We start from the raw sequence: 19331 nt of genomic DNA, 5'->3' as shown, positions 1-19331 counted from the left end.
GTTAACTGTCATTATTATGTGCATCAAATCCCCCATTGATTTGTAGTTTATGCGTTTGGTTGTTGACTTGGTTTTTGGAGCCAGACGTGACATTAAAGGATGTAGCTATAGATGGAAGCAGCGCTACGTCACTGCCAGGCCAAATGGCAGCCCCCTACATGTCGAAATCGATTGACCCGTTCTCAACACATGTTGCATTGCTTTTGCCTTTTTAAGCTTTGAGCAGTGGTGGGCTTTGCTTTTAAGGCTGCCTTTACACGGGAACGTTTGCGTTTATGCACAGTATGCGTTTTCAAAAAAGTCTTCCGTTCACATGCATTCGTTTCATTTAACGTGTCTGTTCAAACGAGACCGCTGGAAACGCTGTAGTACATATGCCGGGACTGTAAGTGGCGCTGTACTTCCACACGAGACCGCTCAAAAGCGCTGGACACGCTGTAGTACATATGCCGGGCCTGTAAGTGGCGCTGTAACTTCCGCCACAAAATACACCAAAAGCAGCGAAGAAGACCCCGGAGCATGGTTGCCATGGTTGCCCTTCTGTTCACGCCCCGCGGTGGATTTAGCAACATGTAGTAGTTCATGTAATTCTCCATGTCCACTTGTTGCTGATGGTTGTGGTAGAGGAGCTGTAGATTTTGCACTAACATCTGTAGCATGGTCAGTAGCAGTAGCACTAGCAGTAGCTACTGACAGTAGCTAGTGACCATGCTACAGCAGTGAGCAGCAGAGGTGGGGAGAAGCGGGGATATGGCTTCATCTATCGGGAAATGATCGTATAGAGGCGATTACACGGAGCCGTTTGACCCCCCAGAGCGTTCCGTTTGCAAATCTATCGACCTTGGGACCCGTTATCGTTTGTGGGGTCCGTTTCTATCGTTTTGTTACGGCCTCGTGAAAATGAAAGGGCTATACGCAAGAGAAACTATGCGGATACAACCCGTTTCGTTCTCGTGTAAAGGCAGCCTTAGTGCCATGACAGTCAGCATCCTGCTGTGTTGTGAACAAAGCGTTATGGACTCTTTTCTAGTCTTTGTCTTATAAAAACAATAAGCAGTCCTACTCTGCCCATACACTGGGACTGGATGCATGAGCTCCTTTAGTAAACAAGGACACGGCAGAATGTAAAATGACATTCATGTGTGTGAGACCTCTGCAACCATTCAGACAGTATCCATTATGTTGCTCTTTGATCACAATTATACTCTTTATGGCTCCTCTATTACCTCCGCTTTTCATAAACAAGGAAGTGAGGGAAAGAGAACTGGAGGCTTCGTGATTCAGAGCCTCTGAGAGTGTGTGTGAAATTCGATTAGAATTGTGCAGGTGACACTGACTGTACCAAGGGCTCTGGTTCAACAGCTCATGTTGTTGGTGTTCTGCAAACTGCTTCACTTTATATATTATGATTGGTGCTGCAGAACACATTTGACCAATATTATGACGTGTTTTAATCTATGAAACAGTCACTCAGACTCCAATTACTGTTTTTTAACTCAAGTTTTTGCTAACGAAGAGCAGAATAGGGAGTCTAAGTCCTCTCAGCGACCCTTAGATGACCTCTAATAACAGACTGCGACACACAGTCCCATCAGCCATCAGCCATGACTGGGCATCAATGAACTCATTCTGCAAGGCTTTTGTGTTGCATTAAAGTGGAAATAGACAACTTTTAACCACCCTTCCCAAGATTTTCCAAGTGATGCAATTGCTGGTGCCACCGAAGCTAAGATTGCTTTCTGTTTCCCTCACAGAATACTACTATTGACAAGTTTAGCGACCTATACAGACCATAAGGTAAAAAACCAAGAAATATTTGGAATTTCATGATTTTGTGACTGAGAGTAATCACGACATAACCCTACTGACCAAAGTTCAGGCTGTGTCCATGTTTTGTTGTTGTTGCACCGTGTGCAAGGAGTCCGACACAACCACTAAGATGTATGCAAATATAAACATCAACAATATGCAAGGCGTCATCTGGTGACTTTTAGAAACCTTTGGTGCTTTTGCTGCTTCTTTTATTGGACATAGAGTTGGCAACACTGCACAGGACAAACCGCGGCTTTATGCCTTACAGGGAGCCTCAATTTTCTACGAGGTGGTACCCACTGGAAGTCAGAATTGCACGGGGAATACTCACAGGGAACCCAGCTAAACACAGGTAGTGTCATTATTCTACAGACATTACATTTAGCAGACAATCCACAGATAAAACCAATCACCTCTTTAGCATATAGTTTGCTTGTTTTCTCCAGTTAGTCTTAACATCAAGTTATTCATTACTTTAGGAAAACAGTCCCAACTTAAGGAAAATAATGGACTGTTGAGTTAAGACTTTATCATTTTAGGTTGATTAGACCTTTCCACACATATATACGTAACTAAAACAATATTTCTGTCCTAAGTCAAAGGCAACTGAACTTTGCATGTTAAGATTTAAAGTAGTTAAAGCTCTACCTCAGCTTCACAGTATAGTGCCAATGAATTATTAAACGAGCTTTCTGTTAATATATGGATGACTTCAGTCTGCAAAACCTTGACCCCATCCATCTGAAACTGACATGGCATTTATCTGTTTATCTCATTGATGCACTCTTTTATCTCCATAGAGCTCTGTTTTCTAGCGCACTGAGGTAACTGCTTTCACCTCCCTTTTTTTCCAATTTAGGTTTGGGTTATTAAAGATGGCTGCCTTTCTTTGTCTGTTCATTCAGCTGTGGTGGCCATCACTTCACATTCCTCCAGAGCAGTATACCTTCTCTTTGTTCAAAACCAACTCCAAATCTGAAACGCATCTCTTCCACTTCATCACAGGGGTGGGAATACTCTCACAGAGATAAACACTTTTCTCCCCCGTTCCTTCGCTCTGAGTCCTTCTGTGGCAAATATAAGAGGGGGATAGGTGTACCGGGAGATGGATACGAGTATATTGTGACCAGGTAAGTCAGTGAGACGGTGCAGTTGTAATAATAGAAGTGGAGGAGCACTGTGGATTAGCTGCAGTAGCGCTTTGTGCCGTAAACTAATCCAGCAGGTTTCACATTAAATGCTACCCTGTGGCTACACTGTGATAGCGCTGCTGTGTGCTTATGCTGATGTTATTACCTCCTCAGAATTGATTAGAAGGTGAAGTAGCCTCAGGTGATGTTGAGTTGACCTCTGTTGCCATAGGGTGTCGAGTGATTGATTTGTTTACATGATTATTAGTCTTGTCCTTCACACATGCTATATGAGAGTGCTGAGAGGATCATGGAGGAATTCTAAATGATTTCTTATTTCCATGATAAAATTGACACAAAGAGGGTGCTACAATTACGGAATAAAAAATATGGCATATTACTATTATCAGATCTGAGTTCTAAAGAGGACTTATTATGCTTTGTGTGGTGTTCCCTTCCCTGTAGTGTGGTCTATAGTGATGCATGTAAATGGTCTACAAAGGCTCAAATCCCTGTGTTCCCTCCAAAGGGAGTTCCTCTCCAAGGTGTCTTCAGTCTCAACACTACTTGTTTTGGTGATATTTAGTTTTGCTACACCTATGTCCAAGCTGTACAGACGCTGGCTGTCAGGGTTTCAGTCCAGATGAAGTGTCACGTTTTCACAAAACCTGGAACACTCCCTGTGGTTTCTGGATGGGGAGAATGCTAAACAAACATGCACAGTCTGAATTCTGGTCCTCCTCGGGCCGCTCTCCAGACTCTTCACAGTGCGGGTGTGCAGCAGATGGCGTACTGTATGCTCATTGTGTTCAATGGGAAAACAAAGATAAACTCTCCAGCACTGCCTGCAGACACAGAGTGGAAACAAAAGTGTTATCTTCCCTTCTGCCGCCTGCTGATGACTAACAGGTTTTGGAAAATCTACCAAACTGAAGGTACATGAATGTATTCATGTACCCACTGATCCTTTTCAATGGAGATAAATCACCGAAGAGTTTTTCTCTGACTGAACATTTTGGAGTCTGGGAAGGAAAGGGCTTTCAGCCAAAGTTCAGTTAGCTAAAGAAATGTCACTTCCTTGCCTGGCCCTCAGGCTTGGCAGAACACACACTGTGGCCTGGACTTCCTGTGGGAACGCCTCTTCAGAACTGCTAAAGAGGCCATGATTACAATTACTAGGCAACAAAACACTGGGAACCTTTTTCATTTCAGTGGCACTCACTGTGGTTCATTGGGGGGGTACCGTCTTAGAGCAATCTGTCTCAAAAGGAAAAGTACTTTAAGAAAAATAACATTAGTTGGCAACTGTAGCATTCATTAGCTTTTTACTCCACCAGCATCGAAATAAGAGAATACAAATAAGTAAGGGATAATGCACAACGAGGGGCTCATTTTTGAAAAAATAACACAACAACAGGATGATGATGGAGCGGATCAACCGTGTATTATGCGGCCACATACTAAATAAAATCTCAATATTAATAGACAATTATCTTATTGCTTTTACTAAGAAACTAAATATTCCGTTCGTCTGTGTAACAGCTGCGGCAACGCCATTTAAGAAGAACGGCAGCACTGATGGAGGTTTTCTGTAACTGTCTAAGTCTGTTCACATTTCATTTTGCATGAACCTTGATCGTCCTTGGCAACGGTCATTATTTTGCCTAGCAGCGGTGTGTTATCGAGTATTAACAACCTCTGAAATGTCAGAATTGACCAATTAGAATAGAGTATTCTACTAAGGCGTGTAATCATTTTATGTAAAACCTCCTTCCTCAGTGGGTTATTTTGTGGTTCACTGCAATTGTCTCACTAAGAATGCAGAGTTTAAAAATCATTTATAGTTTAAAGTGGATGTTCTGTTGATGGTGTGCTCTGTATATTCCGACAGTGTGAGCAGAGGCCGGCAGACGGGAGGTCTTTGATGAGGTTTTATTCTGTCTGACACACAGCCACAGCGGTCTGCCTTCTCTGGAGTCACTCGCCTGTGTAGTGAAGAATAAAGCTGTTTTGATAAGTGTCACAATATGCAAATAAAGATGTCAAAGTATTACATGTCATGCTGAGGAAAAATATCCATAAATGAATAACACACATTTTTTTAGGTTAGATTTACATAACCTAGATTCATATTTGATCAATTTCATCTTTGTGAAATTAATACTTTTTAAATGTCCCCTTACTGTGGAGCAGTAAGTATGAAACATTTCTTAACACAATACATATTTGCAGTATTTACATCCTGTTCACTACCAATTTATCATATTGAACATATGGGGTACATCTTTTGTATTGTATTGTCTCGATCGTTTAACTACAATTTCCCTCACTCTTCCATCCCATTTTTTTAATTTGTTACATATAATACTTTTGTTGGACATGTGACAAGATCTTGTCCTCATTTTCCCCACTTTTTACAGTTTCTATGCTAAGCTAAGCTAACCAGCTGCTGGCTGTAGCTTCATATTTACTGCACATACAGTATATTTAGTATATGACTCTTCCCATTTAACAATCAGCCATTATTTAAACAAGCATATTTACCAAAATGTTGAACTATTCCTTAAACATCAGAAGGAAACTGCACAAAGGTTGAAGACATCGTCTCCATTTACGTATGGCACGCGTTAAAATTCACACTCAGTACAACAATAATTCCTTATAATTAAAAATGTAATTGTTAAGGGCTTTAATGGTCAGAAAGTAGTAACATATGAAGACCTTAGATTTATTGTGTTAAATTGTTTTGAGATAACTGGGAATACATTTGTAGTTATTTTCAATGACATTAATTAATTTGACAAACAGTTGGTTGGCCTTTAGGGAGGGGCTTAACATATATAAGCCTCTGACCTCTGACCCGAGAACTGTTTCTCTGCAAGCTTTATATATGTTTTTTTTCCTGTTTTAGAGCGGACAACCATGTCATTAGTTTTTTTCACCTTTTTCTCTGTAAACAAAAGTACTCAAATCTGAATTATTTCACTCACACTTTTGTTAACACACGTTGTCAATGGCTTCTTTAATACGTACTAAGGGAGAGCTATATCCATTCTATCTGTGTCTGTCTCCAGGTGTTGGGGGGGGGGGTTGTATTGATAAGTGTAAAATCTCTTCATAGCGAGCTCTGTGAAGTCTCATAAATGACTTCAAGTCATGTCACTTAAGTCATTGTGAGTTGAGGTTTGAAAAGTACAGAAATATGGAGGTATTTATTGCGATATACTTCTTTGTCCTTTGACATTTGTATGCTGTATTTCTTTTACATTATTATAATTCCCAACTTATATTCTGAATGCCAGATGCATATTTCTGAAGACTAAGTCCAAAATGCCCCTGAACAGTGCATTACATTTACAAATCCATTTACACAGTTAATGAATCTGTTGCCTCAGCTTAGCAACTGATCTAAATGCCAATATTTATTCTACCGTATCAGTTGGGCTCCATTGGAGTTTTTCCAACCCCTGAATTTACATTTTTGCAGTGTATGGTTTTTTACAGACATCGTACTCCCTGCACCCTTGTTCAACTGTTAGACTTCATGTGTGTGACCTGAGCCGGCCATAGAGCATTAAAGGGAACATGCAATGTTTCCTGTGTATCACAGATAATTGTAAAGTTTGATGATGTGTCGCTGGCATGAGACAGGAAGGCCTCTGGTCAGAGAGCGCTCGGTGTGATGTGTGGACAAAGTGAGTTGTGGCTGGGCTGCGGCGCTCCACAAAGGCTGTTTGTTCAACCAACAATGTTTTATGTATGTGGTTAGTCTTTCATCAGCACACTCAGTATTCAATTTACATACTGTCTACTGATCCGGCACTGAATGTTAAGCTGTTTATGCTCTCTCAGCCACTTTATTCTGACACCCAGATGTGTGTGTGGAAGTCTTTGTGTATGTGTGTTTCTTAGACAGATTGCTTTGCCCCCCCCCCCCTGTGGTTGTGCAGTATTGTGTTCTGGTAGTAATGATGGGTTCTGTGCCTCCCAGTCTCCCTCCCAGCAGGACACACACATATAAAAGGGTCTCTCTCAGGGCAGCCATTCCCGTGTGTGTGTGTGAGCATATGTGCGCATCTTTGTGTGATTCTAAGAGTCATTCTCGGCGGTGCATGCTGATTGTGCCTCATACTGTGCGCGTGTCCAACCCATCTAGGTTCAGGCTCTCTCTCTCTCTCTGCCTCTATCTCTCTCGCCCTGCTCCCTCACTCCCACCTCGTCCTTTTTCCATCCATCTCTCCGTTCCCCCATTTCTCCTCCCGGTATGACATTTCTGCTGTCCTCACACAACTTCTCTGCAATTTCCCTATGCATATCAGCTATTGGATTTGACCAGGGGAGCCTTTCCTTTTTGCTATTGCAAATCGAAGCAGCCACACTTCAGGAAACAGCAGTGTAGCTCTTGGAGAAACTTTGGCTTCCACACAATCACTCTGCTGTCTGCAATAAATAAACTAGCAGAGAACGTCATCACACCTGGGTGGGTCATTGAAGTATCTGGGCTGCTGAGAGTCTACTGAAGTATTCTACAAAAGAAAAAGGAAAGAGAAAGGTGAAGGGATGAAAAATAAATGAAATTGGGATGTTTCCTTTTGAAAAGTGGATGAGTGGAAGCAACCTGCAGGCCTCGTCCCTGTTGGCATGACGTCCGGACCACAGTGTTCTCCGACCTCTGAGGGGCTTTAACAGCTTGGAACGGTTCAAACACATTCTGGTGCTGTTGCCTGATTGGCTCCTCTGATGTGGACTCTGTGAAAGCAAACATACTTAGGAAACAGTATTCCAAGATTGTATTCTCAAAGCATTAATAGCTAAACTATTAAAAAGAACGTTTGTAAGTTTAACGGAAATGAACACAACTAAGTTACAGCTGCCCTTCTTATTTTTCATGGCAGCTATATTCCTTTCTGTGCTGACAAAGTTGTCTAACCTTGTTCGAATTTCAAAAGATTCAGTTTCTCACATTGAGTGCTATAGTGGAGCCGATGTGTCTTATAATGGGGCAGTAAACACGCATCAGTCTTTCATTAAAGACTAATGAATACAATGCCAAATGCTAGCAGATGTGATATCATGACTTCAGCTCTGTATTAATGACATATTATGAAGCTCACAATCAAATATTTCTTACTGGCTTTCGAGACATCAGCAAAATGATAAATAATTTGCAGTAAAGTACAGTACAACCTGCTGTCAGTCATGAGAATTCCCCTTCTTCTTGAGGGTCCATGTCAAGCTGATGATGCAAGATGTTACCAAATATCCTTCCATTGAATACTTCCTCTTTGTTTATTTTCAATAAATCAGCATGACCATAAAGGGTTTTATTGACCATAAGATCTTTTGTAGATGTTTATAAGGACATCCACAGATTCCCGTCTTGACATGACCATATGGAGCAATAAACTGTAACATGCTGATCCGACGAAATGCATCACAATACACAAAGAACAGTCATTGAGAGAAGAAACGCCTGTATTACTAAACTAAAATGGACACAGAACCGATCTGTCACTAGGTTTACAATAACTAGTCTGATGTACCGAGAAAACTCGAACAAACCAAGATGTTACCGCTGAGGGCTGGTGTCCTCTGTTTTGAGACAGAGTTCATAAACATGAGAGAAACAACTCCAGCTGATTTATTTCCCACTTCTCTCCACCTTTTTTGGAATTACTGAACATTATTGTCAACGGTGCTCTCACCTGCATCCAATCAGGGACCAAATACTGTGTGTGGTGTGGACAAACCTGGACCTCTTATCTGTAGTGCTTGGTGGCCATGAGCTCCCCAAATACAGGCGGTTAATTAAATGCCAGACCAAAATGGAGAATATGTTGGATCACTGCTACACTACCATCTGAAGATCCTATCACGCCGTCCCCCGTGCTGCAGTTTCTTCCCATCGACTACTGGTTTTACCAAAAAGCCCAGGACCTTCATTGACACAGATTCTTTAACTCAACCCACAGACAATATGCGATAGATTATGCGTACACCATTACACACCAAAGCAAATGAATTGTATATAAACCTACTTGGCAATGGCAATAAACCTGAATCTAATTCTGATGTTCTCTGATTCTCATGATGAATGTCAAAATACAGCTTAGCACTCATTCTAGCATTTGCCCCTATCCTGTCGTGCTCAGAGTGAGGATATGCAGATCTTGAAAATAAAGCATCACCCAGATCTTTCACAGTAACAAACTAATATAGTAGCATTTGATGTAGCACCTTTTTGACAAAAGGCCCGTTCACATCAGCACTTAAACTGGGAACATTTATCTAAGAAATAAAGATTCAACAGAACAGACATGATTATTATCCAGTTAGTAACCAAGCAAAACGAATAACCTAATGAGTTTGTTTACTGACCGTCTTTTAACTTTTTATTCAACAAAATTATGTTTATTGGTGACGAAAAATTGCAAACTAAACAGAAGAAAGAAAACATGACATATTATGACTGCCTTGTGTTAGCCTAGCCGATTTAGAAAGCTAGAACTTCACTCACCAGCTAAAGTGGTTCATCAAATATCCCTGTGAAGATAGACACTTTTCTACCAACGTTTTTAAACCACATATTTCAGAAAGACATAAAGATTTTTCTCTCAATAGTGTTGAAAAGTTGGCTGATTATGACTGTAGAACTTCCTGGAGTGATCTGGCCTTGACTCTCGGTTAGACATGTTGCCTACCCTCTTACCCTTTTAACACGTATCTCTTTTCTTCCTCTTTTAGGTGTGCTGCCATCCTCAGCAACCATCTTCCCCTTCCCTCCCTCCCCGACTGACTGCGTTGAGGCTCACAAAGTGTGCTCAGCTGAGCCCCAGTGTGAGGCGTTGTACCGGGGCTTGGAGCTGTGTGCAGCCGAGGCCGCGGTGTCCCCTCTGGGAGAGCAGGTGGCTGCAGAGTGTCTGGAGGGACAGGACGCTCTGCTGGCCAAACACCCAGCTCTCCTGGCCTGCAAGTGCCAGCGCGGATTCCGCAAGGAGGAGCAGTGTCTGCACATCTACTGGAGGGTCCGTCTGATGCCAGGTCAGTAGGGCTTCTGCTGCGGTGGGCTGTGAGGGACACTCTTTAGGGGCATATGTAAAGCTGGGTCTCCCTTTATGGATACACTACCTACCAGATTATCAAGTAAAAATGTATGGGGGGCAAAAGCCCAACCAACAATGGATTTGGTGAGAGGTGAGGTACACTCTGGAAAGGTCACTAGCTTAGGGTTTCAAGCTGGTGTGAATATTTCTATAATAAAAGGTGCAAAGTTCCATAGGGGCTTTAATCAGAATCAGAATTCAGTCACACAGCGCTGAAATATACAGCGTTACAGCTAGAGTGACATGACAGGGCAAGCAATAATAAAGTGAACATTGGAAGGTTTGAGATATTATTAAAATAATGTTTTGCAAATTAAAAAAAATTAAAAAAATGTATGATATTATTACAGACATTGCTTCTCCTTTTTAGTCAGGTAGTCATGTAGTAGTTTAGTTATGACAAACCAGTTTAACATTATGAAAACACAAGCTAATTTTTACCAATATTATAGCATTTCACCAGACAAACACATAATGCACATAGAAAAGGTTGCCCTCAGGCACACAAACAAATAACAAAAAACAATATGACTATATGCATATTTGTTTAATATAGTGTATTTGAAGTTAGTCTCCCATCCATGCAAGAGTCAGCCACACCAAACGCTTGATGCACATTACAGAAATCAATTTGCACATGTTTAGGTGAAACATCAGAGATATGCCTGGTTTGTAGCAATTTACACAAATAGAGAGACACCCAGAGAAACATCAGGATTAGACTGGAAAACCAATCCGTTGGCTTTAGCCGCACAGAATTGGCAGTATAGTGTGATGCCTTAAAAACACATTGACATTTAAGACTTTCTAGATGTTGGTGATGTGTATTACATAACCTTTATCTGAACACCTCTAAGCAAAACTGGTTCACTTCTACTTTTACGATAAACTGTGTCTTAATCCAAAACCAGCCGATGTACAAGTGAGGTACAGTAAAAAAGACCTCACACACACACACACACACACACACACACACACACACACACACACACACACACACACACACACACACACACACACACACACACACACACACACACACACACACACACACACACACACACACCCGGAGTGTTGTAATGTGCATCAGTAAGAGAGCTAACACTAGCCAGCGGACTCCTCCCCTGTGGCCTGTTAGTCAGCGGAGCATTAGTGTAATTACACACTCTTCAGTTCCTAACGCTGCTAGGCTGCTCTAGCGTGTCATTACCATAAATATATAGCCTAGAATAGGATTTACATACATAAACACTTTACATGCTATTACATTCTTGATTGAGTTTGAACTTTTGAGTGTGTTGGAATTACTGGCAGCATACATCCTGTCCACTAGTCAATCAAGGCTCTGCTAAAGGGTTTCACATCTGTCTAAAAGCTGTCTTCAGTAACATGAGCTAAGGGTGACTTTAAAGGTCATGTTTCATGGCCAAAATGTAAGATTTCAAATATGTGTTGTGTTTCAGAGATATCTCCTGAAATTAGCATGCTAGCTCACTAGCCCCGGCTCATCCTGTCTTGTAACACCACGTCTAGAGGTGATAGTGAGTCACTGTGGTGTCTGACCTCAGTCCAACAAGAGGGGACAACATTTTGGGAAGATTATGCATACGTTTTTTTGTTTATATGTAAAAGTTGTTTTTATTAAAACACTCAAATGTTTATGTCAACTTCCTGCTGCCAGAAGCTACTTTGCTGCAAGCAGTGCCTCCAGTTCAAAGTCAGCTCAAAATTCAGCCAGCACAAACCCAGCATCGGGATCAGCAAACTGTTTTCAGTCACTAACTGAAGGCGCCAATTGCAGAGCGGTATCTTTTACAGCGGCGTGGTCCCCTGGTGGCAGGGAGGACAAGTAGAAGATCCTTGTATTGTGTCTGCCATTTTAGATTTAGCCCAACTCATTGAATACATGCCTACAGTGCCTGGTTTGTGGCACAGTAAAATCACAGTAAAATCATGGCTAGCTGATGTAGGCTGACACTGTGATGGAAACTTCTGGAGCAATGGAGACAGGACACAGAGAGACACAGGGAGAGCAGGAACTATGATGGCAAACACTGACGGTTTATTTGGAGCTTCAGCCGGAGAATTCACAAGACATGTGCTGAGCCACGAGTTGACACAGTGGATACCAAACCAATTCTGAAGATCTCTACCCCAGACCCATGTACAGGGGTGGACTGGGACTAAAAATCAGCCCGGGCATCTCGACCGGCCCACTTCGGTACCACTAGTAAATTGTCAACGGGGGGGGCGGGGGTGCTAGTGACTTATCCGACCGGCCCACATCGTCCGACCGGCCCACTTCGGTACTGGCCCATCAGGATTCGTCCCGATGGCCAGTCCGCAACTGCCCATGTATTTAGCTGGTTCTGAGAGAATAATCAACATTGTGCATAACAGGATAAAACAGGAGAAGCACTATATCACCTCTCAGCTGACGCCAACAGGCAGGAATAGGGAGACAAAACACTGAGAGCACAGCACCAAAGTTATGGGCCCAGGAAAATATTTCTCCAACAGACACCATAGTTCATATCTATACGTATTCCTAATAATATACGATGACAGCAGTGGCGGCGCCAGAGATTTTCTTTTGGGGGTGCTGTGGGGTAGCTTGACGTTTCATAGAGGGTGCTCAAACATGTAGTGTTTCCCATTAATGTACCCGGCGCTACAGTTGAATGTTCTACTGCAACACTCCCCACACGCATACAGTACACCCGCGACTTTTACAATGAAGGCTCGATAATCAGCTCACGGCATATAGGTGTAAGCAGGGGTAAAGTGCTATTTTTATAAGTGGGGGGCGGACCTAACCTCCTGTAGGGGGGTCCGGGGGCATGCTCCCCCGGGAAGATATTTTTTTAAATATTGAAGTTAAAAGCATCAATCTGGTGCACTTTGAGAGCAACATTAAGAGATCTATGGATACATCTCTCAACACCCATATGAAACAGACCTGTAAGCAGATTTTCTTTTTCTTTATGGATATTTTACAAATCACTCGCCTTTTAAACTGTATTCTTGTTTTACTGTCATATAGTATTTCATAACTGTTTTTCATTTATTCTCTTTTTTTTTTTATAACTATAATGATCATATGAAGGTGTGCCTCGGAAATAATCTTTTACATAATTTGTGACCAAACCGTTTGAGACCCACTGAGATAACTTAGACTAAAGTTAACTATCTAAACACTCAGAGAGTCCATTAGCTCACCTGAGTCTCTCAGTCTGAGAGGAGAGGACTCTCCTCCAGCTTCTTGTGGAACAAACAGCTCCTTATTTCTGTTAGCGTAGATAGCTAACCAGATGCTAACAACACGGTCCCTGCTGGCACTGGTGCGCTCTCTCTCTCTCTCTCTCTCTCTCTCTCTCTCTCTCTCTCTCTCTCTCTCTCTCTCTCTCGCTCGCTCAATCACACTAAATGCGCTATTGTTACACACAAACAGAGCCGAGCTTGAATGAAACAGAGACCCAGAAGCAGAGGTGGGGACTCGAGTCACATGACTTGACTCGAGTCAGACTCGAGTCGCATATTTTTTGACTTGAGACTTGCTTGACTAACATTGATAAAAGACTTGACTTGACTTTGACTTGGTATTCATGACTTGAGACTTGACTTAAGCTTGAGACAGATGACTTGAAAGGACTTGACTGTTTAAAATTAAATATTTGCGTTTGTTTTTGTAGTGAGATATTGTTTAGTTTTTTCGAAAAACGTGATTGGGTGATTATAGCGCCGCGCGCGCAAACCTGGCAACCCACTAGACGGCAGGAGTGTCAGTTAACATGGCAGCGGCTAGCGTTACTCCAAAAATAGTGAAGTTTGGATTCAAGGATTATGTTGTCGATGACGCTAATAAGAAGAGAACAGCGGTATGCAGGGTCTGCAGCATAAAGATCAGTGACACGACCACCACAACATCCAACTTCATTCGTCACTACAAAAAAACCCACAGAGAAAGGTGTGTGCATGTGTTGTGTTAGCTAGAAAGCTAACGTTAAGTTTAAGCTACGTTAGACTTGGTTTCAAATCGATGAAGCATTGCAAAGAGAAGACAAAACGGTAAATTAACACTAGAACCGCCAAGGGTTTCATTTGTACTAACCCTGATACTGACGGGCTGTCAGGAGAGGGAGAGAGAGAGAGGGAAAGAGATGCCTCGTTTATTTCCCCTGTGTTATCAGAAGTTACTGTAAACTGTTGAATAATGTAGTTCATCTACTTTTAGTAGTTTGTTTAAATCTTTTAATTATGTTGTTTTTGTTTGTAGAAGTGCATCATTCCTTGATTTATTGTAAAATGAATCTGAACTTTTTGATCTGTTATGATGATAAACTGAAGCAATTTCTAAATTAACCCAATTAAGTGAGTTTTAAATCGTCCTACTTAGTTTATAAGGAAATTATGAAGAGGAAAAATTAAATGATTTGAAAATGATATCTATGTAGGTGTTGACGCTGTTGGCGGTTCTAGTGTTAACATACATTTAAATTAAATATGTGTAATGGCAAATGCCATATATGATTTTCTTACCTGGAATTCTGCCTTTTTGAACAGACTTTTTGATTGAGTCCTAGCTATATTGTCTGCAGTTCTAGGGTTAATATGAATCTAATATGATTGTCATCGGTCTAAATTAGATTTCAAATGATTAACTGTGTATGTAATGAAGATCATAGTGTGGGTTGAATCCATTTTCATAACCACTGTCTTTTAACTGATTTAAATGCGGAAACTGGGCTTATTCATCTATGACTTGACTTGACTGACTTGACCTGAGCATGACTTGACTTGACTTGCTTGACTCTCACCACAGTGACTTGGGACTTGCTTGATACTTGTAGGTCAAGACTTGAGACTTGCTCATGACTTGCACATGTAGGACTTACTCCCACCTCTGCCCAGAAGTACTTGTACTGTCGCATATTATTTTCAAATCAATCATCTTTCAAATTATGAATTTCACACATAAAAAAAAAAGAGACATACATTTATTGGGGGTGCTTAGGGGGTGCTATGGCTTTCCTAGGGGAGCTGCAGCACCCCCTAGCGCCCCCCTGGCACCGCCTATGGATGACAGTGTTATTTTGACCAGTTTGGTTCAATTCTGCTTATTCTTGCCTGTCGTATAGATAGATAATAGAGTTTTCTTATATAACTGATGACTGTACATTTATATTGTACGGTCCAGTAGAAGTGAAAAACGGCCCCCTAATTCTTTATAGCAGGTGGCCAGACTAAACACATTACTGTAAATAGTTTTTATGAAGATGTGTTGCTTGGATATAAAGTTAATCCTATTTTACTTTAAAGGAAGATTATATTGAGTGAGATGAACAGATTGATATAACTCTCACGTCATTTCATTCTCGGAAAGAGAGGGAGTAAGTGCTTTTCATTTTTTTAACAACTTATTAAATGAGAAAATAGACAAACTGAAGGCGTCTTTGTAGCTTGTGTTACTAGGCAAGGTTTAAATAATGACCATCCACACAGACACCAAACACAGCACCATGCTATGGTAAAACCACTCACTATCTCTGGTGACTTTTAAAGTGGGCTGTTTTTAGCTACTATGTAGTTTAGTGCAGATATTCTTGGACCCCAGAGGATGAATACTAATGTCGTTGGTGGTCCCCTCATCCTTCATCTTAACACATTTTGGATGAATTTTCACGACATATGGACAGGATGAATCACAATCACTAGAGACTCAAAAAGGAAAGTAAGGAAGCTAACATTTTAGCATTTGTAAAGGGGTAGTGTTACTTCAGGGACCCCTCTGCACTGCAGGAGAGCCTTTTGTTCTTCTAATTAGATTTTGTGAAGTAAATGTCAATGTAATGCAGTGAACTGTCAGCAAATACACTGACAACTTAATTTAGACATGGAACAGAAGACACCACAGAATCTCTCACACAGAGCTGCGTGATGCTGACGTCAGTTCAGCTGGGTTTCATGTTATCTCTCATTATAATGTTAGGGGATTTCAGCATTCTGTACAGGTTTGTGTTGCAGATGACTCATGTGTACACGCATGAACTGAGGATATGAGGATTTTACACCACTCTCGTAACTCTTCCTGTCTTACCATATACGGCTCCTCTTCTGTGGGTCATTGCTTACTCACACCTCCATAAAATGTTATTATTACTCTTTGTGTCATCACATAACCAGCCAGAATCACCTTGTTAGAAATCCTACAAGATACCTTACATTAGATCTGATACATCGCCTAAGACATCAGGCTTTTGTAATATGCCTAATGCTGATTTATAATTAGCCTGATGCTGATGCCCTGCTAAATGTTTCAATAGAAAATAGACGTTTCTGTTGTTGAATCATCTTAGCTGTCCTTATCTTTTGGTTTGATCCATCTATTAAAATCATTTCATGGCCTGATTCCAGATTGATGACCTCCTTCCAGTACAGTTGATGTTGTATTAAGTTTTATTGGTGTTTCTCTTTGTATCTTTGTATTGGTCACACAATTTATCTTTCAAAAGCTACTATTATTCAATTTCATTGTTAGTGACCGATTGTTTGCCAATGTTTTTGTGCTCCTTTTCTCCAGGTGAGGATGAGTTGGAAATATCTCCCTATGACGACACAATGATGGATTCTCACATGGCCTCCTTAGTGGCAGGTAAAACACACACATTCTTTTGAATATGTAAGATAAGATAAGATATACTTTATTGATCCCAAATTGGGAAATGTTTTTGTTAATTTTATTTCAATCTGCTTCAAGGTTTGTGAGTTAATTTCCTCCAAACTTGTTTAAATTTAAACCAAATCCACAGTCACACCATTTTAATTTCACAGGCCTCCATTCTCTAAAAATCGAACCAATAAAGTTTTAAAACTCTGAGCCTTTACTATGTGAGAGTGCATAGTCAGACGACACTCTGCTAGTAAAACTGTTGCAACACACAACTAATCAATATCCTTTTTGAACGATTATTGTATGAGGCTATGCACTTCCATTCCCTCTTTACAACTGCACACACAGGTATTTTGAGCTTGGCTTATTTCAATCACCCCACCCCCCCCCCCCCCCCCCTCAGCCTCTTCCTACATGCAGCTGGACGGTGAGAACCAGTGCCTGAAGGCAGCACAGGACTGCGGCCTGTATGAGAAGTGTGGCGCCCTGCGGTCAGAGTACGTCCTGGCCTGCACCAAGCGGGTCTCCATGACCAGCCGCTGCAACCAGCACAAGTGCCACCGGGCCCTGAGGCGCTTCCTGGAGCGGGTCCCTGAGGAGTACAGCCTGGGGGTCCTGTTCTGCCCCTGCACCAACACCCTGTGTGGGGAGAGGAGGAGGAAGACCATCGTGCCCTCCTGCTCCTACCAGGACCCTGAGGGGGTGCAGCCCAACTGCCTGCACCAGCAGAGCTTCTGCCGCCGGGACGACCTCTGCAGGTCAGACACCGCTCAGATTGATGTATATGGATGATGCTGGTCATAATTACAATATGAAAAAGGCTTTTAAATTACAAGTTTGATTAAATATTATTCATGTTGATACCAAGGGTATGTACGGAAGAGGATTAGGGCCACATAAGATTTTTTTTCCCGGATGTAACCAAAAGTAAATAAAAAAGGGGAGTTCTGGCTTTATTCTCAGAATTCTTATATTATGAGAAAAATATTCTGAATTCTGAAACAAAGTCAGAATATGTACACTGTATTACCTTCACACCTCACGCAGGTGAACAGGATTAAAATGAGTGCCGCCCATATCCATGTGACCCAAGCCAACCAATCAATAGTGATCAAACAAATATCTTATATTAAAACAAAATGCATTACTATACATGTTTCATGGCTCCTACAATGTCTCTTAACCTATATATATAACCTATATATTAGATCTTGTTAACATGATCCAGACTCTGAATGCCATTCCAAACAGTTGCATGTAAATAGGGTTTTGGATCAATGTCATTCATTCCTATTCACAGAAAGTATCACAGCAAATTCCTCAGCATATCAGATAACGGTGTGCTGGAAACTTGTTGATTTAGTCGCTATTTGCCGGACCAATAGCAAGCTCCATCAGGTGGCAAGATAACGTGTAACCAAATACACAACAATGGTTAGTTTCGAAAAGGATGCTCATAATCCTCCAAGCTAACTATTAGCCAACTAGCATGTTGGTCTAAAGTGTTTTATAATAAATGCTCTCATCTTATTTGGGAGCAATGAATACTTTGATGATAATGATGATGATGATGATGATGATGATGATGATGATGATGATGATGATGATGATGATGATGATGATGATGAATACATTCACATTTGTACTATTGTACCATGACTGTGCTATTGGCCCATACATCCTGTAATGTGTCATGTACGGGGAAAGCACATTTCCCCGTACAATACACATTTAAAACCAGTACATCAGCAGGCTGGTATTTGCCTTAAAGCGCATATGAATCCTTAAATCCTGTGTAAATGTGAAAGATTCAAAGAACACTGGGCAAAATGAAGAAAAGACAGAGAAAAGTCCAGATGTACGCGTAGTAAAATGCATACAAGAACAATGGTATTGGATTGGAAACCCGACATCTGTTCAACCCAAATTTACATGCACGCCCTAACATACACTTCCAAACATCCTGCCTCTGCTTGTGTTTGATGCTGAGTTGTTGTTTGTGTTGTTGCCAGGTCCAGACTGGCTGATTTCCTCAATAACTGCCAGCCGTCTCCTCTGACGGCCAGCGGCTGTCTCAAAGACTCAGCGGGACTGTGCCTCCGAGCCTACGCCGGACTCATCGGTACGGAGGGAAAGGATTATTGAGGAGAATTCCATGAAATAGATAGCTGCATTTTACCACCAGAACACAGCCTGCAGGAGAGCATTTAATGGTTATTTTTGTATAATTCCATGTCATAAAAAAAAGCTATAAATACTGAAGGCAGCACGTTTGTGGATGAAATATTTTGTTAAAATAATCTAATTATACTAATTCCAAATTCTGCTTTAATGTTTTCAAATTGAGGGCCACATTTTTATATTATCATATTAAAAGTTTGGCACAAGTAGGTCACAGCGTAAATCTACCAAGTAGATAAAGTAGAACAAGTCCAGTCAAGATATCAGACGATGTAAACGGGATTTGATGCTCAGAAGAACAAGAGAGGACAGAATTGTGATCACAAATACTTTTTATTCATTCTGTCATCAAGGCCTGATTAAATTAGGATTCTTTAAAGGCAGGCCCCGAGGCAAATTCATAACTCAACTATTGCCCTCTCCGGCATGTACATC

At 41.3% G+C, this 19331-nt stretch overlaps 1 protein-coding gene across 1 annotated transcript in view; it reads left to right on the top strand.

The window, feature by feature from the left end:
- The window catches only part of LOC117470822 (GDNF family receptor alpha-4-like), a 43687-nt gene that overhangs the window by 7875 nt on the left and 16481 nt on the right, over positions 1-19331 (top strand). The window contains exons 2-5 of the mRNA XM_034115707.1: positions 9687-9983; positions 16626-16697; positions 17119-17473; positions 18728-18837. Of these exons, the coding sequence (XP_033971598.1) occupies positions 9687-9983; positions 16626-16697; positions 17119-17473; positions 18728-18837 (834 nt within the window). The remainder of the gene's footprint in view (positions 1-9686; positions 9984-16625; positions 16698-17118; positions 17474-18727; positions 18838-19331) is intronic.

The sequence above is a fragment of the Trematomus bernacchii genome, unplaced genomic scaffold, assembly GCF_902827165.1.
Source record: "Trematomus bernacchii unplaced genomic scaffold, fTreBer1.1, whole genome shotgun sequence".
In the NCBI taxonomy this organism is placed as follows: domain Eukaryota; kingdom Metazoa; phylum Chordata; class Actinopteri; order Perciformes; family Nototheniidae; genus Trematomus; species Trematomus bernacchii.
This window is presented reverse-complemented; position numbering and strand designations above follow the sequence as displayed.